This window comes from Anas platyrhynchos, chromosome 4 (assembly GCF_047663525.1).
Source record: "Anas platyrhynchos isolate ZD024472 breed Pekin duck chromosome 4, IASCAAS_PekinDuck_T2T, whole genome shotgun sequence".
In the NCBI taxonomy this organism is placed as follows: domain Eukaryota; kingdom Metazoa; phylum Chordata; class Aves; order Anseriformes; family Anatidae; genus Anas; species Anas platyrhynchos.
Genome location: NC_092590.1, coordinates 65,159,599 through 65,182,712, shown reverse-complemented (window position 1 = coordinate 65,182,712; position 23,114 = coordinate 65,159,599). Strand labels below are relative to the sequence as shown.

The 23,114-nt window shown below is 37.2% G+C and overlaps 1 protein-coding gene across 8 annotated transcripts in view; it reads right to left on the bottom strand.

The window, feature by feature from the left end:
* Positions 1-23,114, bottom strand: part of RAB28 (RAB28, member RAS oncogene family) — a 64,927-nt gene that overhangs the window by 25,953 nt on the left and 15,860 nt on the right. For all 8 annotated transcript variants that reach the window (XR_011809237.1, XR_011809236.1, XR_011809238.1 and 5 more), the window contains one exon: positions 19,691-19,820. Coding sequence is in view for 5 of the 8 variants with exons in the window: in XM_038178500.2 (XP_038034428.1) it covers positions 19,691-19,820 (130 nt within the window). In the remaining 3 variants the exon portion in view is untranslated. The remainder of the gene's footprint in view (positions 1-19,690; positions 19,821-23,114) is intronic.

Here is a 23,114-nt window from a genome sequence, read left to right as displayed (position 1 = left end):
TATTAGGAGGGCATACTTTCCATGGCTGAGATTTTCAAAATTAGAATGGCAAAGAAGCTTTGGCTTTAGCTAATGGTTGGACATCCATTTAGGCTACTATTTAACATACTTCCATCTAAAATACTTTTATAAAAATGTATTAAACAATACATTAGGTTTCTAGATCTTTCCAGTGAACCAAACATTTTTAATATATTATAGACAAGAAGTTGGGTATTCAGAAGAGTTTGAGTGACTACCACAGCTGAATTTGTTCATAGCAGATACTGTAAAGAACCTGAGGACATAACATTATTGACTAGTGATTGCTCAAATACACAGTTCCTCTCTCTAGCCCACAAACTAGTTTTCAAGTTTTTCATCCAAAAACATTGATCATTGAAACATTGAATTGTATTGAACAGTTCAGACCATGGCCCATCAGCCAGAACCCAGATTCACTTATCTCAATTGTTCCCACTAACCAGTCACAAAGTAATACATATAAATTCAGCTACACAACGTACGGCATTGAATGCCAGAACAGTGAGTGGGTTGGTTTTGTTGGCTGTTCTTGTTATTTTGGATGTACAGGGGAAGGCTGGAGGGGCTGGAGAGCAGGGGTTGTAACTGCTCAAGGTCAGGAATATATATATATGATTTTTTTTTTATATATCTGATATTTGAAGGTCTGGTTTTACCCAGTTAGTAACCTGCCTCATTGAGCAGTCAGTAACAGATATTTAGAAAGCAACATAAGCAAATAATAAGCTAATATAGTGACTGTTCCTTGATATACACCATCAGCCTGATACTATATCTCTGACCTGCTAGGAATACAGCTGAAATATTTACTAGCCACTGGTGGTTCAGCCCTTCCCAAATCTTTGCAGTCCCTTTCTGAACCAATATGCATGGCTTTTACAACAGACAGCTATTTTGGCTTTCACAGTTTAATTACTTACCATGTAAGAAAATAAGTTAATCTGCTTAAGGCTTGCTGTTTAACAAAATTTCAAAAACTAAGGAAATCTCATGACAAGATGCTAAATAATTGCTCTTTGGTCTCTTCTCCACAGCATACACATATTTGTCTCTTTTTCTAATGATAAGGAATCCAACTATTTCATTTCTCTTCATACAAAAGCTGTTCCATTCCTCTGATTGTTGATGCTCTCCTATATACACTGTGCAGCCTGGGACCACCTTAACTTTTCTCGATTCTTAAGGATAATTCTGGGGTTTATACCCAAAATTCTAAATCCAGTATAGACGGAGTCCTACAGGAGCTTTGCAATATGGCTTGAGGGATACTCCCTGTCACATGTGGAAATAACAAACATAGCATTTTTTGGTTGTTGTATTCATCTCTTCTTTCCCTTTCAGAAAAGATGGTGGGAAATTTTTAGGGAATTCTGACTAAATGATGCAAAAATGAGACACCCAAGAAGTTGGAAATATTAACAATCTTTTTGAATCTTGCTTGCTAATAATGATGTGAAGACATAAAATAATTTCATAGAGTTAACACTGCTATCCAATACTTCTTCACTAGCTGCTCAAGTGAAGGAAGCACTGGCATACTCTAAAGATAGCCATGTCAAATGACAGCCATGCTGAGCTTTTAAACACAAAACATTAGGCTGCACACTGTGGGCTATGCTCTTGGGAACAAAAGTGATACTGAAGGCATAGCATGTGTGGAAACCCCAACACAGCAGCTACTGGTATAACAAAGCAATACATACCAAGCCATTTTACTGACAGCACCAGTTAGCACAGGCCATAATCCACTGAGATTAAAAGAAAACAGACACCTCAATAACCTCAATAAAAAACTGCAGCTTTGCAGAGATTTGAAAAGCATTTATTATCATTCTGCTGCCCCATGTTAAAGTCAAGAGACTTAATTAGAAAGCGTGGCTCAGCAGACCTCTCACCTCAGTGGCTCAGCACGAGTTACCACCAGCTTGTTCTGTCACACTCACGCTTCACATCCATATTCCACACATAGCCCAGGCCGGTTCCACAGCCAAAAATCTGTCAGGCTTACAAACTTCATGAAGATGATTCTACAGCCAGAGGCATGCTCTGCACGAGTACCAGTGCATAGAGACATAGGAAGCTTGAGCTAAGCCAATTTATTCTCCCCCTGCCATGCTGCAGCGTGGGAGGACGGGGCAAGCCTTTTCGGGGACGGGGCAGGCCTGTCTCGGAGGCATTGCACTGAAGATAGCTCAGTTATAGAACAGACTATCACAGGCCCAGAGAAAACTGCCCACACTAATTCCAGAGATACGTATATAAGTTTATTAGGTCACAGGTTATTTCACACTGTTGCCCCTCACCACCAGTAAAGCCAAAGCATTTTTGGAGGAAATCTATTTTCTTTTTTTTGCCTCTGAAAGTTGTGGACTGGATAAATAACTTTCTAAGTCTTTCCTCTTTCCTTTAAATAGTCAGCATCTGATTAAGTTCTTTGCATGTTTCCATCCAGCAGATTAACCAAATTTGGTAACTCAGACTCAAACAGAAATTCTATAATTACTTTAAAATGCTGCGGTCATGAACAGGACTATAATACCTGTAAAATACAGTGCAAGTGAAGTATTACCTATGCCTAGACCTGGAACTCTGGAATTTCAGTGTACAAGGTCCCTCATTAGAATCAGATGGAGACAGATGTACCCACGCAGTGGGTGGGCGCTGATGGACATCAGCCCTTCCAACCTCTCTAATGAGCAATTTCCCCAGATTCAAAGCAAATTTTCATAAAAAGTTAAAGAGAAATGGCAAGTTGCCTCCTATTACCACTGGTCTAACTGCTTGGGCTGCTGCTGCTATAAAACACAGTTTGGATTTTTTTTTTTTCCAAAGAAAATTATTGTTAAAACCATTTGGCTGAAAGTGAAGAGCTATTGAAAGGTACAGTCAGACTGGCAGCTTGCTCTTAAAATTCCCCCCACCACTTTTACAAGTATCGTTTTGCTTGTGGCTTTTAACAGCTGTTCACACACGCCTAAGCTAGATGTGAACTTTTATTTTCCCAAAACTAAACGGGAAGCTTTAAACAGCATCTGATTTAATTTTTTTTAATTAAAAGCGGAGGTTAAAAGGACTGTGGAAATGGATGATGCAGCTGTGCTGATGCTAGGGAAAAGAATTCCAGAACAAGAAGTGAGGTAGAATAAACACACAAAGTAAGTTTCACAAAACTAAGTGCACACCACACTTATAAGATTTTATTAGCTAATGGAAAGTTAACCCTATGTTTCTTCAGAAATATTTTCGAAAATTAAATTGTCATATTTTGCAAATATAATAGAATTTGGCTATCTGCTCTGCTCTTCCTTTGGAGCAATCCTAAAATTAATTCCAGAATGGAGTTCGCAGGTTCCAATATTACTCCCAAATACATCTTATGTGACACACAAATCAGCACTAGCTCACTAATATTGCCATATATTTACTGCTTTGGCTCTCAAAGGAATTTGACTTCCACTTACATCTGTTCTTGGAATAATTAAACATTTTTAATCAGATTTGCAAATGTACTGGGATACTGAAAGATGCATGCAGGCATGCCTAGAGGGACATTTTAAAGCACCAAAGCAACTACTGGGCAACCTGGCAATGGTTTAGCTACATTTGAAAATCCCATCAGACAGCTATCTACGTTTCTTAGCACTGGCAGATTCATGAAAGTTTAATATTACTTAATAAATAGCACTATAGACTTTTTTTTAAAGGAGAGTAAAAATGTCAAGCTACATATTTCTACATATACACATTACACATAGTTCAACGTATACACATTAAGTTCAGAAACACACAATGACGATAAAATAATTCTAGATATCTTCACAGTATTTAAAGGGTCTTTTCTACTCAAACATTCAGGAAAAACATAAACATATTTTTAAGGCAGAAAACTCATAGGATTATGAAGGAAATGCCACATTAATTCCCATGGATTATATACACTGCAGACTGTAGCAGCTCCAGAAGAAATCTTTTTCAGTGCAGCAGTACATATACCATTTAAACCAGAAGACCTTAATAGTTCATCCATCAAGTTTACTCAGCCAAAGAAGCTGCTAGAATTTTTAGAAGATGTCTAATATACTAAAGAAGTATGCAGAACAACCTGTACTTCTCAAAAGCAGATACTATTAAAAAGAACAAGAACCTGGTGTTCACACCTAGTGATGAAGCACCAATCTACGAATGAAAAAGAAAAGCAACAACACTAAGAGCACTCCCTTTGCACTAAGTAAAAGGGACTAGGCATAGAGAGAATGGAGAGAACAAAGTAGTGTAGGAAGAATGAGAAGTAATCCAGCCCAGCAGTGCCTAGTAGAGGAAGGCAAGTGGAAAATTTTAGTGATCTCTGTTCCTTCCAGTGTCCACACGCATACAAGAGACTCAAGGATGAGACATAAAGCATTCACAACAAATTTGACCAGCTGACCTAATCAAAACCAGGAATCCAGAGTATTCTAGCCAGGTCAATAAACACACTACAACTCAGACCCCTACCTAAGAGACATAACCTGATACTGTCTTTGATGATATGTAGCCTTGATTTCTATTGGGTTAGTTCCTTGCTGAAATCAAGACACAATTTGAAAATTAAACAAAGGTCATGTGAAATACTTTATACAGGTGCATATAAGTTACATTGGTGCATTTCAACATATCAAACCCAACAAACAGAAGTTCACTACAGGGAAACATGCTGATAAAGCAAATAGAGCATTAATGTTGCTGAACCTTCTCTGAATGAAGGCATGCTTTGAGAACTGAGATTAATATACTGTACACCCCTGACAGATAAAATGATTCACAGTGAACCAATTAACAAAACATGTTTCATATTAGACAGAGCCAAAAAAATAATAATTTCCCAACTATATTTTTCATAACTATGAGGTGGTTTTAAAAGTAACTTTAAGTAAAGTAACTTTTTGTTTAGTTGTCTAATAGTGCTCCCCTCAGCCCTACAAATATATATAAATCAATTATTATAGCATCAGTTAATAAAAAGGCAAAAGGAGCTATCAATGACCAATAAAGACTTGGCAGAAATATAGTTCCTTAATATTCCATAAGTTAGCTTAAAAGAAAAAAGAATGGCTAAATGTTCTGAGAAATGGATATGCCCAATAAATAGGACCACAGGGATATATTCACATTATAAAATGCTCAAAAGTGGATGACATGGAAACAGAAAATGCCTCGATCCCATATGATATTTGTTTGTCCAAAAGATAATAGAAATACTCTATTTTTCCTGCTGTAAGCTAGAAGTGTTCTCAGGTTAAACAATTATAATAACATATATCCAACCTAATAAACAAAGGCATAATGTGGTGAAACTACTCGAGTTCAAATGAAAAGAAAGCATAACCATTTTCATCAATAAAGGACTATAATCTGCTTAGGACAAATAAAGTGGTTTTATTGCACATTTGCTCGGCGGTTTCTTTGCACCTCGGTTTCCTAATCTCTGATTTTGTAAAGAGACAGACTTTGTCTCCTTATGGCAGCAGTGCTTGGGATGTTAGCAGATGCCGCACTGGGTGAGAATAAAACTGATATTTGACAGTGATCTACTCTAGTGCAAGCTAAATACCAGACATGAAGCAAGAGCTAGCCAGCAAAATATTATCACCTATGCTGCATAGGTCAAACTTCATTATAAAAAGGAGCTTGTAGCTAAAATCTCTGAAATGAATCTTAGGCACACTGATGTCAAAGGCAAAACAGCACTAGTGACAGCAGAATGGGACATTCAGTTTTGAATGCATTATTTTTCATTTCCTTCTCAAAGCAGAATTAAGAACATCCTAAAGCTTATCTCCAAACAGCTGTCAATATGACAAAAAAATGAATTCAGTGGAAATATCACAAACAAAATGTTATTACTCATTATAGGATACTTTATTTCAAAATTAGAATATGAGGGGTGTTAGCAGTTATTTCTGGTGACTATTGAAGTGTCTGAAGATATGAAATACATTAGAGCAAAACAGCTGATTTGTAAGTACATTTCAACGCTCTTAAGTACATTTCAAGAACATCATGACCACGTACAAGATGTTTTTTCTGTCCATTTTGCTCTCTAGTGGCCTGCCTGCATTATTCATTGCCACACTTTAAGTCTAAATATATGAAGGAAACTTTGGTGCTCATTCACTGCTTTTGAAGTCTCTAAGACCGCTTGGAACAAGCTAGGAGAACTACATGCCGTGGGACTGTGACGATGCTGTAGTCCTTGCTCTTTCACAAATAGTAATTACTCCAGCAAGTGCGTAAAGCAGACAGGCCCAGTTACATAAGGCTCAAGTGCAAGTTTTTATGAACTGCAGAAAAGCATGGTTAGTATGGGGAGGGAGGGGGGAAGCATGTTTCACACTTTTATTGTAAAGAACATGAGAATCTTACAGAAACTGCCAGAACAGATGTTCATAAATTGGGCCCTTAATCTACAGCACTTTCCAGGTTTTAAGCTATATCCACTGGTCTGTAGAACATATTCCTCTCTTTTTAATATAATTCTTCTGTTTAGTTTTTTTAATAAATAAGTTTATGACTTTAGTAGTGTTGCCAGCTGTTCAATTTTGATTTACTGTCAGAGTCTGCTTTAATATATAGTGGCTTTTGTGGCTTACCCATATAGATTACATTTTAAGCTTCAAGATATCACTATAAAGCAGCTGGAAAAAGTACTGGCTGTGCTCAGAAACCAGCATTATTGCTCTAGTGATCAACCACTTAAACATGCAACTACACCAGTAACTATTCTCTAAAAACCCTTTGGATACACCATTCCCAAAACTAAACTGCAAAACTTACTGTGTACGAAGAAGAGCTGTTAATGTATGTTCTTTAAAAAGCCAGTTCAAGAAAATTAACAATTATCAATTTTGCAGTGCATTAGCTGGCAATGAAGAGATTTCTACCATGATCATTCTTTATTCTTCCATTATATTGTTTCCATTACTCGTACTTTGTAGCTTGGGACAACTTAAGAAGTAAAAAGCCTTCACTTTAAAAACACCTCCCAAAACAAACAAACAAACAAAACAACTGCAAGTTAAGTGTCATTAAGTACAGACATTTTCAGTAATTGCTCTTGATAAACATTAATAGTGTTGTAGAAAGTTACAGTTACTGTAGCATGAAAAGAATTTACAGAGTAAAGAATACAATAACTTCTAGGAAAACCAAGAACTTTTCTACACCCTGAACTTGCATTGCATACTTTATGACTCCTTATACGGTGTTTTCTAGAAAATATCTTTACAGCATGATGAGTAGTTACTGAATATTCCTCTTAAAGAGCTGTTAATACCCTTCAATTTTTAAGCTCACAGAATTGCAATATAGCTTTTTCTTTTGCCCCTACTATGTGCAAGTACAGGTTATGTTATTAAAATAAACTACCCCAACAGCATTCTTAGAATTGAACAATGGATCAAAATAAAAAAAAAAAAAAACCCTCTGGCAATACTCTACAACTGGACAAGTCCAGAATCATTAGCCAAAACTATTAGTTGGTGTTTTCTCTTTAACTGAAAACTGCTTTGTCTGCTCAAAAATGTTCCTTTTCCCCCAAAAAAAACTAACTTCCTTAAAAAATTCCAACCAGGAGAACAGTTTGTTTCAGAAATATCTCTATGGTGCTCAGTCTGAGGGGTCTTTGTTTGTCTTGAACTGTCATTTTCTCCCAATTCTGGATTTGCCAATCAGACAGTATTTGTAACATGTTACTCTGACAAAGCCCTACCATACTTAAGACAATGTGATTCATCATTCATGGAAGACAAAGAGAAAACAAAAACAAATCAAAACAAAAACAGCCCTTATAACCACAATGTAAGGAGCCCAGCCTGTAGGAGAATAGGAGACTTCCCATGATATAGCAATGGCATCTCCAAATCAAAATACTTAAAAGATTTTCCGTAATGGTTTTGAGGAGTGTTCAGTAGACTCCAAAATGCCACAATTTTCTATGTGGACATAGAACATAAACATTTTTAGGAACAGTCCTACTTAACAGCCTGACCAACAACTCTTACACCCTGCTTTTTTCCTTTGCATGACTACACCACATGAATTTTCATACAAACTTCTCCTGTAAATGTATAAAGTAAACATTTAGCAACTGAGGGCCTCTCTTCTCTTCTTTCAATAATATCAAAGGTGCACTATCAGTACAGATCTTAACCTTTTTCCAGCCTTCATTCAAAATTAACTTATCCACCACAAAAATGTTTAAGATTTCAGAATCAGGCATTTTAAAGTTGCCCTCAATACACATAATGACTTTCCAAAATAATTTTCGTAGTATTTTCCAAACGCAAGCCTTTCTTAAGGGAGTTTATCATTCTGTGTGTTCCACTAAGCTGTTTAGCCTACACCTTTTCTGAATTTGTTTTTGTTCAGCATTTGAAAAAAAAATAATAGCAATAAACCTGATGGCAGTGTTCAAATGATTTTTATTTTATAAATGTAGGAATGCTTAGGAATAAGTTCTTTAGTCTCAGAAAAAAGATGTTATTTCTCTTTTATTCAAAATATTAATTCAAAATATTCAAAATATTAAGGGATTCTATCATCACATACAACTACAGTATTATCACACAAAATTAAGTAAACCTATTGGATGATATTTCATGACAAAGAAACAACATATGGTATGTAAAAAAAAAAAAGTAATCCACAAGAATATTACTATCTATGAGCTAGTCATGAATATATCAAAGTAAACTTGGAGCAGTAAATAAAGTCCCTAGAATTGCTCCACGTTTAGACGTACATAACCAACTGCAATTTTTATCTTACAGCCAACAATTCCCCACACTGAACAAAAGAATGCAGAAAACATGGTATGGCTCATTTTACACTATTAAAAAAAATTAAGCATTAAAAATACTCATCTGGATGAGATGGGATCTCACAGCAAATTACTTTGCAAAAGATCAACATAGCAAGATAATCCTATAGTATTATCTTAACTTTTATCTCTGTAAGAACTTCAAGTTTTCTAAAGTACTTTCGGGGCATTGTGTCAGACTTGTATTTTGCATACTACAAACTGTTGTTAATCTTATTAATGGAGGTTATTAGTTATGACTGTCCTCCAAATTGACAAAGCCTATCTAATAGGCTCTAATTCTCTAATTGGATATGAAATAATTACAGGTTACTTCTGATAAAAATCAGAAATTTTTAGGGTTTGTTGAACTAAATGGAGAAAGGTTAAGTCTTCCTTGCTGGTTAGGAAGAAACCTCTCTTCCACACTTTCTGCCTGTACAGATTAGTAAACATACTCAGTTACTGCATACATTTCAGTTGAAGTTGTAGTGTACACATAAATACTGTGCAACTGTTACTATATTTTATTAGTGTGACCCTAAAACTGTGAGGCATTACAAAAAGATAAGTTTTATCTAGGTTTTAAATTGAAAATAACACTACAATAGCACTTGTCTCTTTTCCCCGCTTTGTCCGAAATCTGAGTACTAATGTCCTATTCACACCTAAACATTGGTTATCCTCTATCATCGACTTCCTTCAATAATAATATATGAGAATATATTTCCACGGTAGCTAATGGAGACATTCCTACAAATCAATGTGCTGCAGTGATACAGAAATAAAAGCCTATTTCACTGTAATGATGCTTCCAGACTTCCCTCAAGTCAGGTGGTTACTTGCAGTTAATGATCTGTGACATACCACACAAGTAGTCCTAAAAAGACTTATTATCCACTGCATGTGCAACAATATTTGCTTTATGGATGGCTAAATGAATGAAGACATTCAATGTAACTGTAAAAGTAAAATCAAAAGAAAACTTACAAGTAACATGTTTTCTTTGAGTAAAAGAGCTGTGAACATTTTCCATTAATACTTAACCTTTTGCTGGAGCAGTGCAACCACATATAATGCTTGAATCCATAAAGCCCAAGAGCTGTTCAGGGTTAACACTGATTAACTGCCCCTAATCAGAAGCTATAACTTTTAAAAATTTCAGAGAGCTTCACTCGACTAGTGAAATCAAACTGCATTTACAGCACGTGGCAAAGATGGGAGCAGAAACACTTGCAAAGAAAATAAATTCTGTCCTATCTTAAAAACAGGTATTTTTTTCAATCCAATAAAATAGATAAGAAATTGTTTGTGTTTTTTTTTTAATCGCATATTTTATCCTGTACTGACTTCCATTAACATAATAATAGAAAAGAATAGCAGAATAACTTATAATAAGCTAAAATGCAACAGCACAATATCTCCCATGACTCTCAAGACTGTGCAGACATTCACACATTTTCTGTTTATAATTTTTTTCATTTACTAGACTCAGCTTTTGTCCACCATATGTCCACCGTAGATTAACTATTCCCTTAGGTACAATTAAGGGCTTTCCATTTGTTGTAAGAAGACCTAAGTATGAAGGACGCAGCCAGAAAAAACATTTCTACCTAAACCAAAAACAGAAGCACATTCAGCCTGGACTATGGTTTATGCAGCATCTTTTTTATTAGACGTGTGTCTACATTGCTAAATAAACTAAAGACAAAATCTATGGAAACAGTAAGAGATCTCTCAGCATTACGTTTGTGTATTATTGTAAAAATAGGATACATATACTGTTCTAACCTTTGTATTTAAACGGTTTACTTCTATTTCCATTTTTCAATGACATCTTTAAAGATTTTTCTGAATTTAAGCATAACTGTTAGTGAATGAGAATATATTATTTACTGGCACTTCTGTCACATTAGCATTTGAGTTCCAACCACACTAATAATATTCTACCAGGTCTTTGAAATTGATCTCAGTTCTTGGTTGGTCTTAGCAGGCAAAACTTATGTGAGCAAATGAAAAAAAAAAGTGACAAGCAGACTCGGGATTAAGTGCAGGAAGGAGAAGAAACCAACTTACCCACACTCACTGAAGTAAGGAAGCATAACATAAGAACAGTCTATTGGCTGAACTAGTTCAAAACTACCCTCTTTTTTTGTTAAAGCACCGTAAAATTAGAATGAGGAAATGTCATTTTCAGCAAGCAGTTTGCACAACAATGATGCCAATGATCATTAATGGTCTTTTGAGCAACACAACAGAAAACATTTGTGTGTGTGTGTGTGTGTGTGTGTGTGTGTGCGCATGTGCGTGTGTTAGCACTCTGGCACAGACTATTTGCTCTCATCCTTGAAGAGTCACCATCAAAATTCATCATGTATAGATATTCCAGTAATGGCTGCAGCATTGGAAGAAAGTCCAGAAAGTCTGAAATTTAGTTTTAACTACCTGATTCAGCAGCTGCTGTGTCCTCTGTGACTTCCCATGTACAAGACCATTTTATGAAGGATTCTTTGTGAAGGCTACAATTAAAACATGGGCTAATTTTTTACCTGGACAGGCTGGAGAGCTGGGCAGGAAGAAACCAAATGAGGTTTAACAAGAACAAGTGTAGAGTCCTGCACCTGGGAAGGAACAACCACAAGTATCAGTACAGGCTGGGGGATGACCTGCTGGAGAGGAGCTCTGCGGAGAAGGACCTGGAGGTCCTGGTGGATGACAGGTTGACCGTGAGCCTTCAGCGTGCCCTGGTGGCCAAGGAACCTGCAGGGAATCTGCTTTGGCAGGGAGCTTGGACCCGATGATCTCTCATGGTCCCTTCCAACCCTTACAATTCTGTGATTCTGTGATTTAATTTGTGGCCAGAAGCAACATTTATCACAACAGATCTGGGCCAGAATTCATTATGTATGTATGTCCAGATCCTTGTGACATATCCTGTCAGCTGGTTTCCCTTCTCAGGCAATGGAATACTAAGTAAATACTACAGAACAGCAGTAAACCTTCCCCACACGTTCCTTTCCTTTTGTTCTATACGAATTTCTGTGAGCTTAGTTACCTTCTAAGGAATCACACTTGTGACTTCTATCCCTGTGTGGCATATATCACAGTTAAGTATTGCCCACATGACAACGTAACAGAATTAATTAAATAGACCATTTTGGCACTGAAGACAGCCAGCTCCACTACTATTACAACAAGCACGATTTAAGATCAAAATCTTTCAAGACAGATGTTTTCTCAGACAAGCAATGCAATTTTATCACTCCAGAATTTGTATGTTTTCACCTTGCTCCCATCTCTAAAGTAATGCAAAATACATTCAGACACCGAGTTGGAAATTTATCATTATGATGAATAAAAGACCATTTTCACCTGTGATTTTCCCATTCGTTAATTTCAGCTTCTTGATAAAAATAATTTTTAAAGAGTTAACTGACCACTGAAAGAAACAAATACATAAGACTGTGATTTTCTATTAATCTTACAAGTTAGTCGAGACAAACATTCTATACATATTTTAAAACAGGGTAGCATTCTACATTTATTCAAATGAGTTGGTAAATTGACCGTAGCATAGGACAAGGTTTTCTTTTTAAGGGAGTCTCTACATGTAAGTAGTTTACCCTCCAATCCCAGAAGCACATATGGGACCTGCTGTCAGACATACACGAACTTTAGTTTAATCAGGCATAAGACTCAAAAGAACAGGGGTCTTTGCATTTACTGTTCAACACTTGTCTTAATTACAGGTGAAGGACATAACAAGTGCAAGCCCACAGGAAACAAGAACAGAAAACAGCTGGGGGAGGTGGGAAAGTACGAGAGAATAAATGTGTAGTGCTAAACTTTAATATGCCAGACCCAAAAAGAGTATTAATGAAGTAGTGTTCTCAGTACAACTGGGGAGACTAAGTGGCTAAGGCAGTAACCGAGTACAAATGCAGGCTGGGTATGTCCTGTTACCAGCCAGACTCACATTAGGACACAGTACGCCAAATGTTCATTGGGACCAGGGCTGGAAAATGTTTCTTTCCGCACTCAGATAAGATAGGTAAAAAGATTTTACATTGTATGTAAATGCAAGTTAAAGGATACACTAAAATGTAACCTTTCAACTTCACAGTGTAACAGCATATCACTTCCTGTTCAGAGATAGCACTCCAAGATCAATTAATCATGGCTAAGACGAACAAATGGTCAACATTCTTAATTAGTGTTGATGCATTCTCCTCTGTGCCCTCATCTGTCATGAAGACTGTTTAAAAATCTGAGTTATTAGTCTTTATTGAGGAGTTGGTCTGGTTAATATCTCTAGGGATAGAAATCATTCATCCATCCACTATACAACAGTACCTGATAATTCCTAGTCCCTATATAAGCTACAGATAACCACCGCCCTAAGACCATCTAGGTAGCTATAAATCAAAATGAGTGTAGCTCCCATGCAACCTGGGTTAATTTTTGTTTACAATATATCCACTGAAAAAGTTGGTAGGACACTTGAGGACTCCGCCTATAGATTAGTGCAGAGGAAAATATATATAGTAGTAGTCAAGGTAGAAAGGAAAGAAACACATCAGTCACACATAACACCATAAAACCTCTCTAACTCACACTAACGACTAGAAGATCCACTGTGAATTACTGAACCTTAAATCAATCCTAAGTTTAAGTAAACATCTTAAGTGAAAAAAATACATTCATTTGATGACCACAGCTTAATTTATACTACACAATATAACTCAAAAGTATTTCACAGTAATATGTCTATAAAAGTTACTGCACTGAAGCTCAAAAGTATTTGTTAATCTTCACAATAAGCCTTAAACCTTTATTGCTGGTGCAACTCAAGTTGTACATAGCAACATAGAAATAAGCATGGTTCAGATATACGTGATATTAAATAAAATTAAACTACTGCAAAGTAAGTTACAAAGAAAGTTAAATTTAAGATTCCACGCTAACTGTAAATTTTGGGATTAGCATCATCTAACAATTTATAACTAATATAAAACAACCAAAAAAAGAAATTCAACTTTACACTTTTAAAATTCTATTTATTATCAAATGCACAAATCACAGAATCACAGAACTGTAGGGGCAAGAAGGGACCTCAAGAGATCATCAGGTCCAACCCCCCTGTCAAAGCAGGTTCCCTAAAGCAGGTTGCCCAGGTAGGCATCCAGACAGGCCTTGAACTCCAGAGGAGACTCCACAACCTCCCTGAGCAGCCTGTTCCAGTGCTCCATCACCCTCACCATAAAGAAGTTCTTTCACATGTTGGTGCAGAACTTCCTGTGCTCCATTTTGTGGCCATTGTCCCTTGTCCTGTCCCCACAAACCACTGAAAAGAGGTTGGCCAAATCCCTCTGTCTCCCACACTTAAAGTGTTTATAAACATTAATAAGATCCCCACTTAGTCTTCTTTTCTCAAGGTTGAACAGACACAGATCTCTCAGTCTTTCCTCATAGGGAAGATGCTCCAGGCCCCGTAACATCTTTGCGGCCCTCCGCTGGACTCTTTCCAGGAGATCCCTGTCTTTTTTGTACCGGGGAGCCCAGAACTAGACACAGTACTACAGGTGAGGCGTGACCAGGGCAGAGTAGAGGGGGAGAATCAGCTCCCTTGACCTGCTGCCCATGCTCCTTTTAATCCATGCCAGGATCCCATTGGCCTTGGCCACCAGGGCACACTGAAGGTTCATGGCCAACCTGCCATCCACCAGGACCCCCAGGTTCTTCTCCGCAGAGCTCCTCTCCAGCAGGTCATCCCCCAGCCTGTACTGATACTTGTGGTTGTTCCTTCCCAGGTGCAGGACTCTACACTTGCTCTTGTTAAACTTCATTTGTTTTTTTCCTGCCCATCTCTCCAGCCTGTCCAGGTCTCACTGAATGGCAGTACAGCCTTCTGGAGTGTCGGCCACTCCTCCCAGCTTTGTATCATCAGCGTACTTGCTGAGGGCATACACAGTTCCCTCATCAAGGTCACTGATGAAGATGTTAAACAAGACCAGACCCAGCACCAACCCCTGGGGAACACCACCAGTCACACGTCTCCAGCCAGACTCTGCGCTACCGATTACCACCCTCTGAGCTCGGCCAGTCAGCCAGTTCTCAACCCACCTTACTGTCCACTCCTCTATCCCACACTTTCTCAGCTTTGTTAGCAGGATGCCATGGGAGACAGTATCAAAAGCCTTGCTGAAGTCAAGGTAGATGACATCCACTGCTCTCCCCCCATCTACCCAGTTGGTGATGCCATCATAGAAGGTGACAAGGTTGGTCGAGCATGATTTCCCCTTGGTGAATCCATGCTGACTACTCCTCATAACCTTCTCTTCCAATAGCTTGGAGATGGCATCCAGAACAAGCTGTTCCATCACCTTTCCAGAGAGGTGAGCATGACAGGCCTGTGGTCAGATCCTCCTTCTTGCCCTTCTTGAAGACCAGTGATATTGGCTATCCTCCAGTCTTTGGGCATCTCTCTTGTTCTCCAAGACCTTTCAATGATAGAGAGCGATTTGGCGATCACCTCTGCTATCTCCCTCAGCACATGTGGATGCATCCCATTGGAGCCCATGGATTTGTGTGCATTGATCCCACCCTGACACTCCCGAACCACTTCCTCCTCAACCAGATGAAAGCCCTCCATTTCCCAGATTCTTTCTCCTCCCTCCAGGGTCCAGGAGTCCCAGGGGAGAGTCTTTGAAGCAAAGACCAAAGCAAAGAAGGCATTCAGTATCTCTGCGTTCTCAGCATCCCCTGTTACCAGGACACCCCCCTCATTCAGCAGGGGACCCACATTATCCCTAGTCTTCCCTTTAGGGTTTGCATACTTTAAAAAACCCTTCTTATTATCCTGTATCTCCTTTGCCAGCTTCTTCTCCAGGTGTGCTTTAGCATTCCTCGTTGCATCCCTGCAGGCCCTGACAATACTGCTATACTCCTCCCAAGAGGACAGGTCCTTTTTCCACAATTCATAGACCTTCTTTTTGATCTTGTTGATGAGCTCCTTGCTCATCCACAAAATGCATATGGAAAGATCAGGTTAACTGACAACAGGACATAACTGCAGGAAGCAGGTCTGGGTAAGGTCTGACTTTCAGCAGGTCCGAATGAAATCAATTTTTTACTTTCTCTTACAGAATCTGTTAGAGAAAAAATGTATGGGAAGGAAGAGTGAAGAATAAAACTAAGCACCCAGCAGGAGGATAGGCACCTTAAGATGACTTAAATTCTCAAGAATTTAGAAGATCTCAATTCATAATATTACATTATTTTCAAATAAATTTCTGATAGATGAGACTGGAGACTGGTTAGAGCTTTGTATGTAGAAATTATCTTTCTACTGTTTCATAAGTAAATCTTAACCTCTTACAATCACATCATTTTAATGAATTGCCATCACTCAATTGTCGTGCTTTCAACATACACACAGTAACCTACTGTGTGTGTTCTTTCAATCTATTGCAATGTACAACAAAATAGAATAGTCAAAACTAGCACTGATTAATTTAAAACACCACTGAACATTTTGTTTGTTTGGTGGAATACTGAAGAAATTGCAGGAAACTTAACAAATTTAACAGATTGACTACAAATTGATGTAACAGAACACCAATAAATTATGAAGTTTTATAGCCAAATTAACAGCTAGTACACAATTACACACTATACACTACTGTACTTAAAGTAACTTGTATTTAAGAACAAGATCATTTGAGAAAACAATTGATTTTGAGTTGTTGTTTTTTTGTTTTTTTTTTTAAATATAGTTATTCCTTTTTTTTTTTTTTTTCCTGAAGCACTACAACAGAGATCCCAGATGTGTTCACCCCAAAACAGAAAAATACTGTCTGTAAGAAACGGGTAAGTGAAAAAAAATCAAATGACAGCCAAAGCTTAACTAAGTATGCTTAAAAAAGTAGCACTTATTTTACACCCAAATTTCAAAATGCATGGTTTCAGCAAGGTTTCAAAATTCTTAGATGGATCTAAATGCTGGCCCAACTTTTCAAATACCACACAATTATCTTCATTTATTCTTGGCAATATTTTTAAAATTTTTATCAGAAAAATAGAATTAGGATAGCATTAGATTGAGTGTTAGAATCATAAGCCCCATTCTTAAAAAGAGAAAAAAGGAAGACCTGGGGAACTACAGGCCAGTCAATATCACCTTTGTGCCTGGCAAGACCATGGAGCAGATCCTCCTGGATACTATGCTAAGGCACATGGAAAAGAGGGAGGTGATTGGTGACAGCCAACATGAGAAGACCACATGGCATCTTTGTCTTCTAATTGGAGAGACAGATTTAACGGATGGACCACTTGGTTGATAAGGAATTGGCTGGATGGTCACACTCAAAGAGTTGAGGTCAACAGCTCAATGCCCAGGTGGGGATCAGCGATGAGTGGCATTCTGCTGGGACTGGTATTGGGACCTGCTTTATTTAACATCTTTGTCGGTGACATGGACAGTGGGATTAAGTGCACCCTCAGCAAGTTTGCCATCGACACCAAGGCCAAGCTGGATGGGGCTTTGAATAACCTGGTCTAGTGGGAGGTGTCCTTGCCCATGGCAACAGGGTTGGAACTGAGCGATCTTTAAGGTCCCTTCCAACCCAAACCATTCTATGACTCTATGAATCACTTCTCTGGGGATGTGAATATAGCTGGATATTTTTCTAAAACACACAAATAGCTCCAAAAACACAGTGCAGTTCTGAGCCAAACTACTGACTGAAAAATGTTCTTTACAATGTACAAGGTCAAGTAAGTTTGTTAGTTCATCAAATGGCTTTTACTGACTTCAAACCTATTGCTCTTATGTCATGCATAGGTCTCTGATAATTTACTGAGTAAAGCTGAGCTATTCTGAACACAGTGATTCCATCTGAAGAACTTGTTATCAGTAGCTTTATCCTTTCATAATATGCAAGAATCAATACCATACTTCTATATAAACACTTACCTTGTATTTTATTTCAGTAACATCAGTAACCTCTCACAGGCTATTGAAGTACTGAGGGGGAAGCCCTCCTAGATATTCTTCTGTTTTATCAAATTCATAAAAGTAATGCAGTTCTAAAAGCTGAACTTCTTATCATGCTGAAATAAAATTAAAAGCATGACAACTGTAAAACTACCTCCTGCCTGCCTTCTTTTGAGAGATACCAAGGGGTTCAACGTGTGCAAAACCAACAAGTATCCTTAGGACCACACAAAAGTAATAGCTTGCTTTTTTTCTTTATATACAGTTTCTCATGAAAAGCAAGTTAGCAAGTACACTATTCCTTCAGCTGCCATCACCATGAAATGAAAACCATTTCCCTAGTCAGCATCTGTCTTTATCTGGAAACTCACCTACAAAACCATATTTTGTTTGCAGATGCTCCCCAGGAAATAGTTGGATTTTAAAGAATCAGAGGCATGTATATGAGGAAAAAAAATACATACTAAAGGTGTAATAATTACAAAACAAAGTCCTTTAATTGCAAATGAAAAACAGAGTTTGATCTAGTACCTCTATGGAGTCATTCTAACAAAAGAATTTTACTTATCCTATGTTACAAAGTATCCTACTACAAATGCCTCTTAAGATTTGCAGAACTCCAGTTAGCAAGTACAGTTTTGGGACAAAATATAAATCAGTGAAATATGTTTTTTCATATGAATTTCAACAGAATCTGTATTATTGACTTTGGTCTGATGCAGAACAACACTATGTTATACTTCCAGAAATGTTATCTGTATATTGTAACTCTAAGAGCATCCCTGTTTTCTTCCCAATGTTTTCTTCCCAATGTCTTCCCTGTTTTCTTTCACAATGAAGATCATAAAATGTTATAGCATCATAGTAGCAACATTACATTAACGTTTCTGAATGAAAGCGTTGTCTCTAGATTGTATTAAAATTATTTTAAGCATTACCTTTCTGGATGAGAATGGTTTTTTGTTTGTTTGTTTATTTGTTTTTTTCCAGATTTGTTCTTGATGTGGACATTGTGACACAGACACAAAGGAATCAGAAAGTGAAAAGAAAAAGTCTGTTGTATGTTGTTCAAATAAATGTATTTAAATTGTTAAAAAATGGTACCTGCTTCTACCACTTGACTTTATTTATAAAATTGTTTTATGTTGCTCTTATCTTTGATACAAAAAGGGTAATAGAACAAGGATCAAGACCTCAGATATGCTAATAATATTTCTGAAAATTTCTTAACTGGAAATGGGGGAATTTGATATCCAGCTAATTAGGGAACTAATGAGGTGATCATTATTTAAAGAAGCTATTTTGTACTTACATGATCAATAAGAGGACAAGTTAAAAAAAAATCCAGAGAACAGGAATAAGTAAACTCGTGCAAAATCAGAGATAGCATGTAAAAAGGCCTAATAAACAACTCAAATATTGTGTCTAGTGTACTTTAAGTAACAGATACAAGTGCTTAACATACCAGTCTCTTGACCTACAGAACCATGAAATATATCTGTTATTAGAGCCAGGAATGCTTCTCGGGTCTCCATTCTAGATGCATGCCATGGCTATATCCTAAAGCCCTATCAAATTCAAACATGGATGAGACATCTCTCCACTGCTGTGTGCTGCTCTCTAAGAAAACACAGGCAGATAGGCTGCAAAAAGTTCCTCAACTTAACTGCCCAGAACCCTGAGGTACACCCAAATATGTCATCTGTACATGGCAGTAATGCACAAGACAGTATTATTTAGTTTCGTTTTACTGATGATATATGCCCTGTGACATTTCTTCACTAGAGAGCAACATCCAGAGTATTCCAATTAATATTTAAATATGAATAACTTACTTTTATTTCCAACCAAGGCCACAAGTGGCTGTGTTTCTGATTCTTCAGTCACTTTTTTTACCACATTATACCAGTCCTCTAAATTTTCAAAGCTCTGGCAGTTGGTAATATCATAAACCAAAAGAATACCCTAAAGAAAAAGATACATTTAAAATGCTACAAGTTGTAAAAATATTTTAATATGGCAAAATCTGCATTAGTCTAATTTATTATTATAATAAAATAGGGCATTTACAATTAATGACATTTTATCTTCTCAGGAATTAAACAAGAGTCAGTGTAAGCCACTGTAATAAACAAATTTTACTACAGTACTTCATCTGCACTCTGTGTGTTCCAAATTCAGACACTAGATGAACTACAAAGGGAGAAAAATATGGCAATTCAGGAAAGAGTACAATTAGTTACATTAGAAATACATCAAATTGCATATGCATTGTGAAAAATCTAAAAAGCGTTTCATACTAATGGTAAGAGAAAAATCACACTGGAGAAGGACTTTTATTTTAGCTAATCTTATTTGTAGTTTACTGTTCCCTTCCTGAGGAAAAAAAAAAAAAAAACAGCTTAAGCATACATTTCTGCACATTGCCCAACTTGTTACATCTCTGCTTTCCTTTGGGAAGAAAGTCCAGCTCCCTTCCTTTACTGCTATAGAAGCCAAGCAAGAAGTACTAACAATCTTTTTAACTTTCAAAGGACAAATTAGAAATGGTTAGAAGTCAAGAAGAGGGTAGTTCCATAGTTCAGAGGCTGTGGACCAGGCTACAGGTGATGAATACTCAAAACAGGCATTCCTGAGAATCTTGTATACAACGAATAAAGTTAGAATTGGATTCTGTTGTGCTTGTTTTCATGGAGTTCACATTTGGAAAAGATCCCCGCAACCGAGCACTGTTTCTCATATTAAATTTTAATGAATATTATTTCAAAATAATAATTTATAAATATAATTCATACAAATACATACAGATTTTTCAAGTCAAGTTTTTCACAGGTTTGTCTGGGCCCTGCTTTACTTGATAGTTTTATAAGGACTGCCTTAGATCACAAAATATAATGTACCCGTTAAATTAATTTCACAGACTATACAAACTGGTAAAGACTACAAGAGTATTTGAGGACAGTTTAGATTATAAAACGAGAAACAGTCTAAAAATAATAGGATGCAGTTCAATAAGTACCATGACAAGTTCAAAGGAAGGAATAATCAGCTGCACGAGGATAGGAAACATCTGGCTTTGTAGCAGGTTCTATAGAAAAGGATCAAGGAGTTACAGTAGATCACAGCTGAATATAAATCAAGCTTATTTTGTAACAAAAAAAGCAAATATCACACTGGCATGAAACATTTCAGGTGAAATATTGCATCCAACTCTGGACACAACGTCAAGAAAAGGATAGGCTAGAAGATAACTAGCAGTATCAGAGGTTTAGAAAACATGACTGACAAAAGAAAATTGAAAAAAATTGAATACTTCAACAAACACAAGACTGATGAAACGCATGATAATGCTGGTAAAAGGTTGGAGGGAATATATCAGTAGATCTCTTTTTATATGATTTTATGCATTGTTTGCAGACACCACTGAATTCAGAGGAACAGCCAACATGTTCAAGGGCAGGGCTACAGTCTGCATGTAGACACACTCAAGGAATGGGCAAACAATAACCTTTCAACATTCAGCAAGGACAAATGCAAAGTCCTGCGGCTAAGGAGGAATAAACAATGCAGGCTGGGGAGCATCTTAAAGTGACCTTCAGGTCTTGGTGGACAGCAAGCCAAATAGGAGCCTGCATTGATACCTGGTAGCAAGGATGGCCAACAGGATTCCGGGCTGCATTAGCAGTAGCATAGCCACTAGATTGAGGGACATATTAATACCAACAGTTGTCAAATCACATCTGAACTCCAGTCTTAGATACCACAAGACATCAGTAAACTGGAGTAAGTTCAGTAGAAGGTCACCAAATGACCAGAAGTTGGAGCACTTGTCTTAACAGGAAAAGCTGAGGGAACGAAACTTGCTCATTATGCAGAAGAGATGGCTTTGCAGGGACCTAAAATCAGCCTTCCCAGAGCCAGGAGGAGTCTGTCGAGAAGACAGAATCACAACAGTGCATGGCAGGAGCGTGAAAGATAATGGGTAAAAGTTGAAACGAGAGATTCTGACTAGATACAAGGAAAAGCTTTTTCAGCATGAGAAGAACCAAGCAGTGGAATAGGCTGTACAAAGAGGTTGTGAAGTCTCCATCCTAGAGATTTCAAGAAGGAACTCAACAAAGCCCTGAATAACTTAGTTTCATCTCACAGCTGACTCTGCTTTGAGCAGGAGGTTGGACTAGAGACCTCATGAGACCCCTTCCAACGTGAACCTTCCTATAATTCTGTGATCAGTAAAACACACAGAAAATCCCCTTTACAGAAAATCCCCTTTTCCTTCAATGCCATCAACTCCTTGGCAAACTGAGTTCTAGTGACTTACATTGGTATATCCACTATTACTTCCTGAAGAACAGCTTTCACTAGTTACTTTAAGAAAGTTATAAATTGTGACACCCATCTTCTTTTCTCTATCTTCCTTCCTTTACTTCACTAATCAAATCTAATATTAAACATCCACTTCCCTCATCCAACTATTCTATAATTTATCCCTTAATATCTTGTCTCAGTATCTCCTGAACACTTTTCTAACTATCCAAATGACTTTGTATGTATATATGTCTTTCGTAACATAAGCCTGTGTTATTAAATGTGTTATTAAATGCTTCTTGGAAATTTGAACTGAAGGACAGGTATTGTAAAGGCAAAAAAAAAAAGCTGAAAGCTGTAAAGGAGAAAAAGCACACAGCACATTTCTTTCACCAGCAGTCAAGTCCTATTCTCACCACCTTGCAAAAATCTAAAGCATCTTCAGCACTGATAAGTTAAGCACTTAATGTTGGCTGTTTCTACTAATTCTTCTTCAAAATGCTACACTGCTACAGATCGAGTCAAGTGTAGCCAATTCCTTCAGAACAAAGGGCATTCATTGTAGATTTACCGTGAAACATATTATTGAACAAAGTTTGGAACTAGCTTCCTTTTTTTTTTCTACCCTTCTGCATGACCTAACACACTGCCATGAAAGCATATTCTTTTCTTAATTATTCTCTTTTTAAATCTTGTGAATACTTGTTGTACTTGACAGATACAGTATCTCAGAGATAAGAAAAAAGGCACCACATCATCCAAGTCATAAAGAATACTTCCTGCCTAAGTTCTGTCAAAAAAGCACTTTGTAAGCAACTTAATGCGATGTGAATAAAGGACTAGCCATAGCTCCGCAGCTAAAATGTATTTATTTTTATTTAAGACAGAAAACCCATCACTGCTTTCCCAAAAAATGCATTATTTTCCACCAACTTACAGTATAGGGACTAC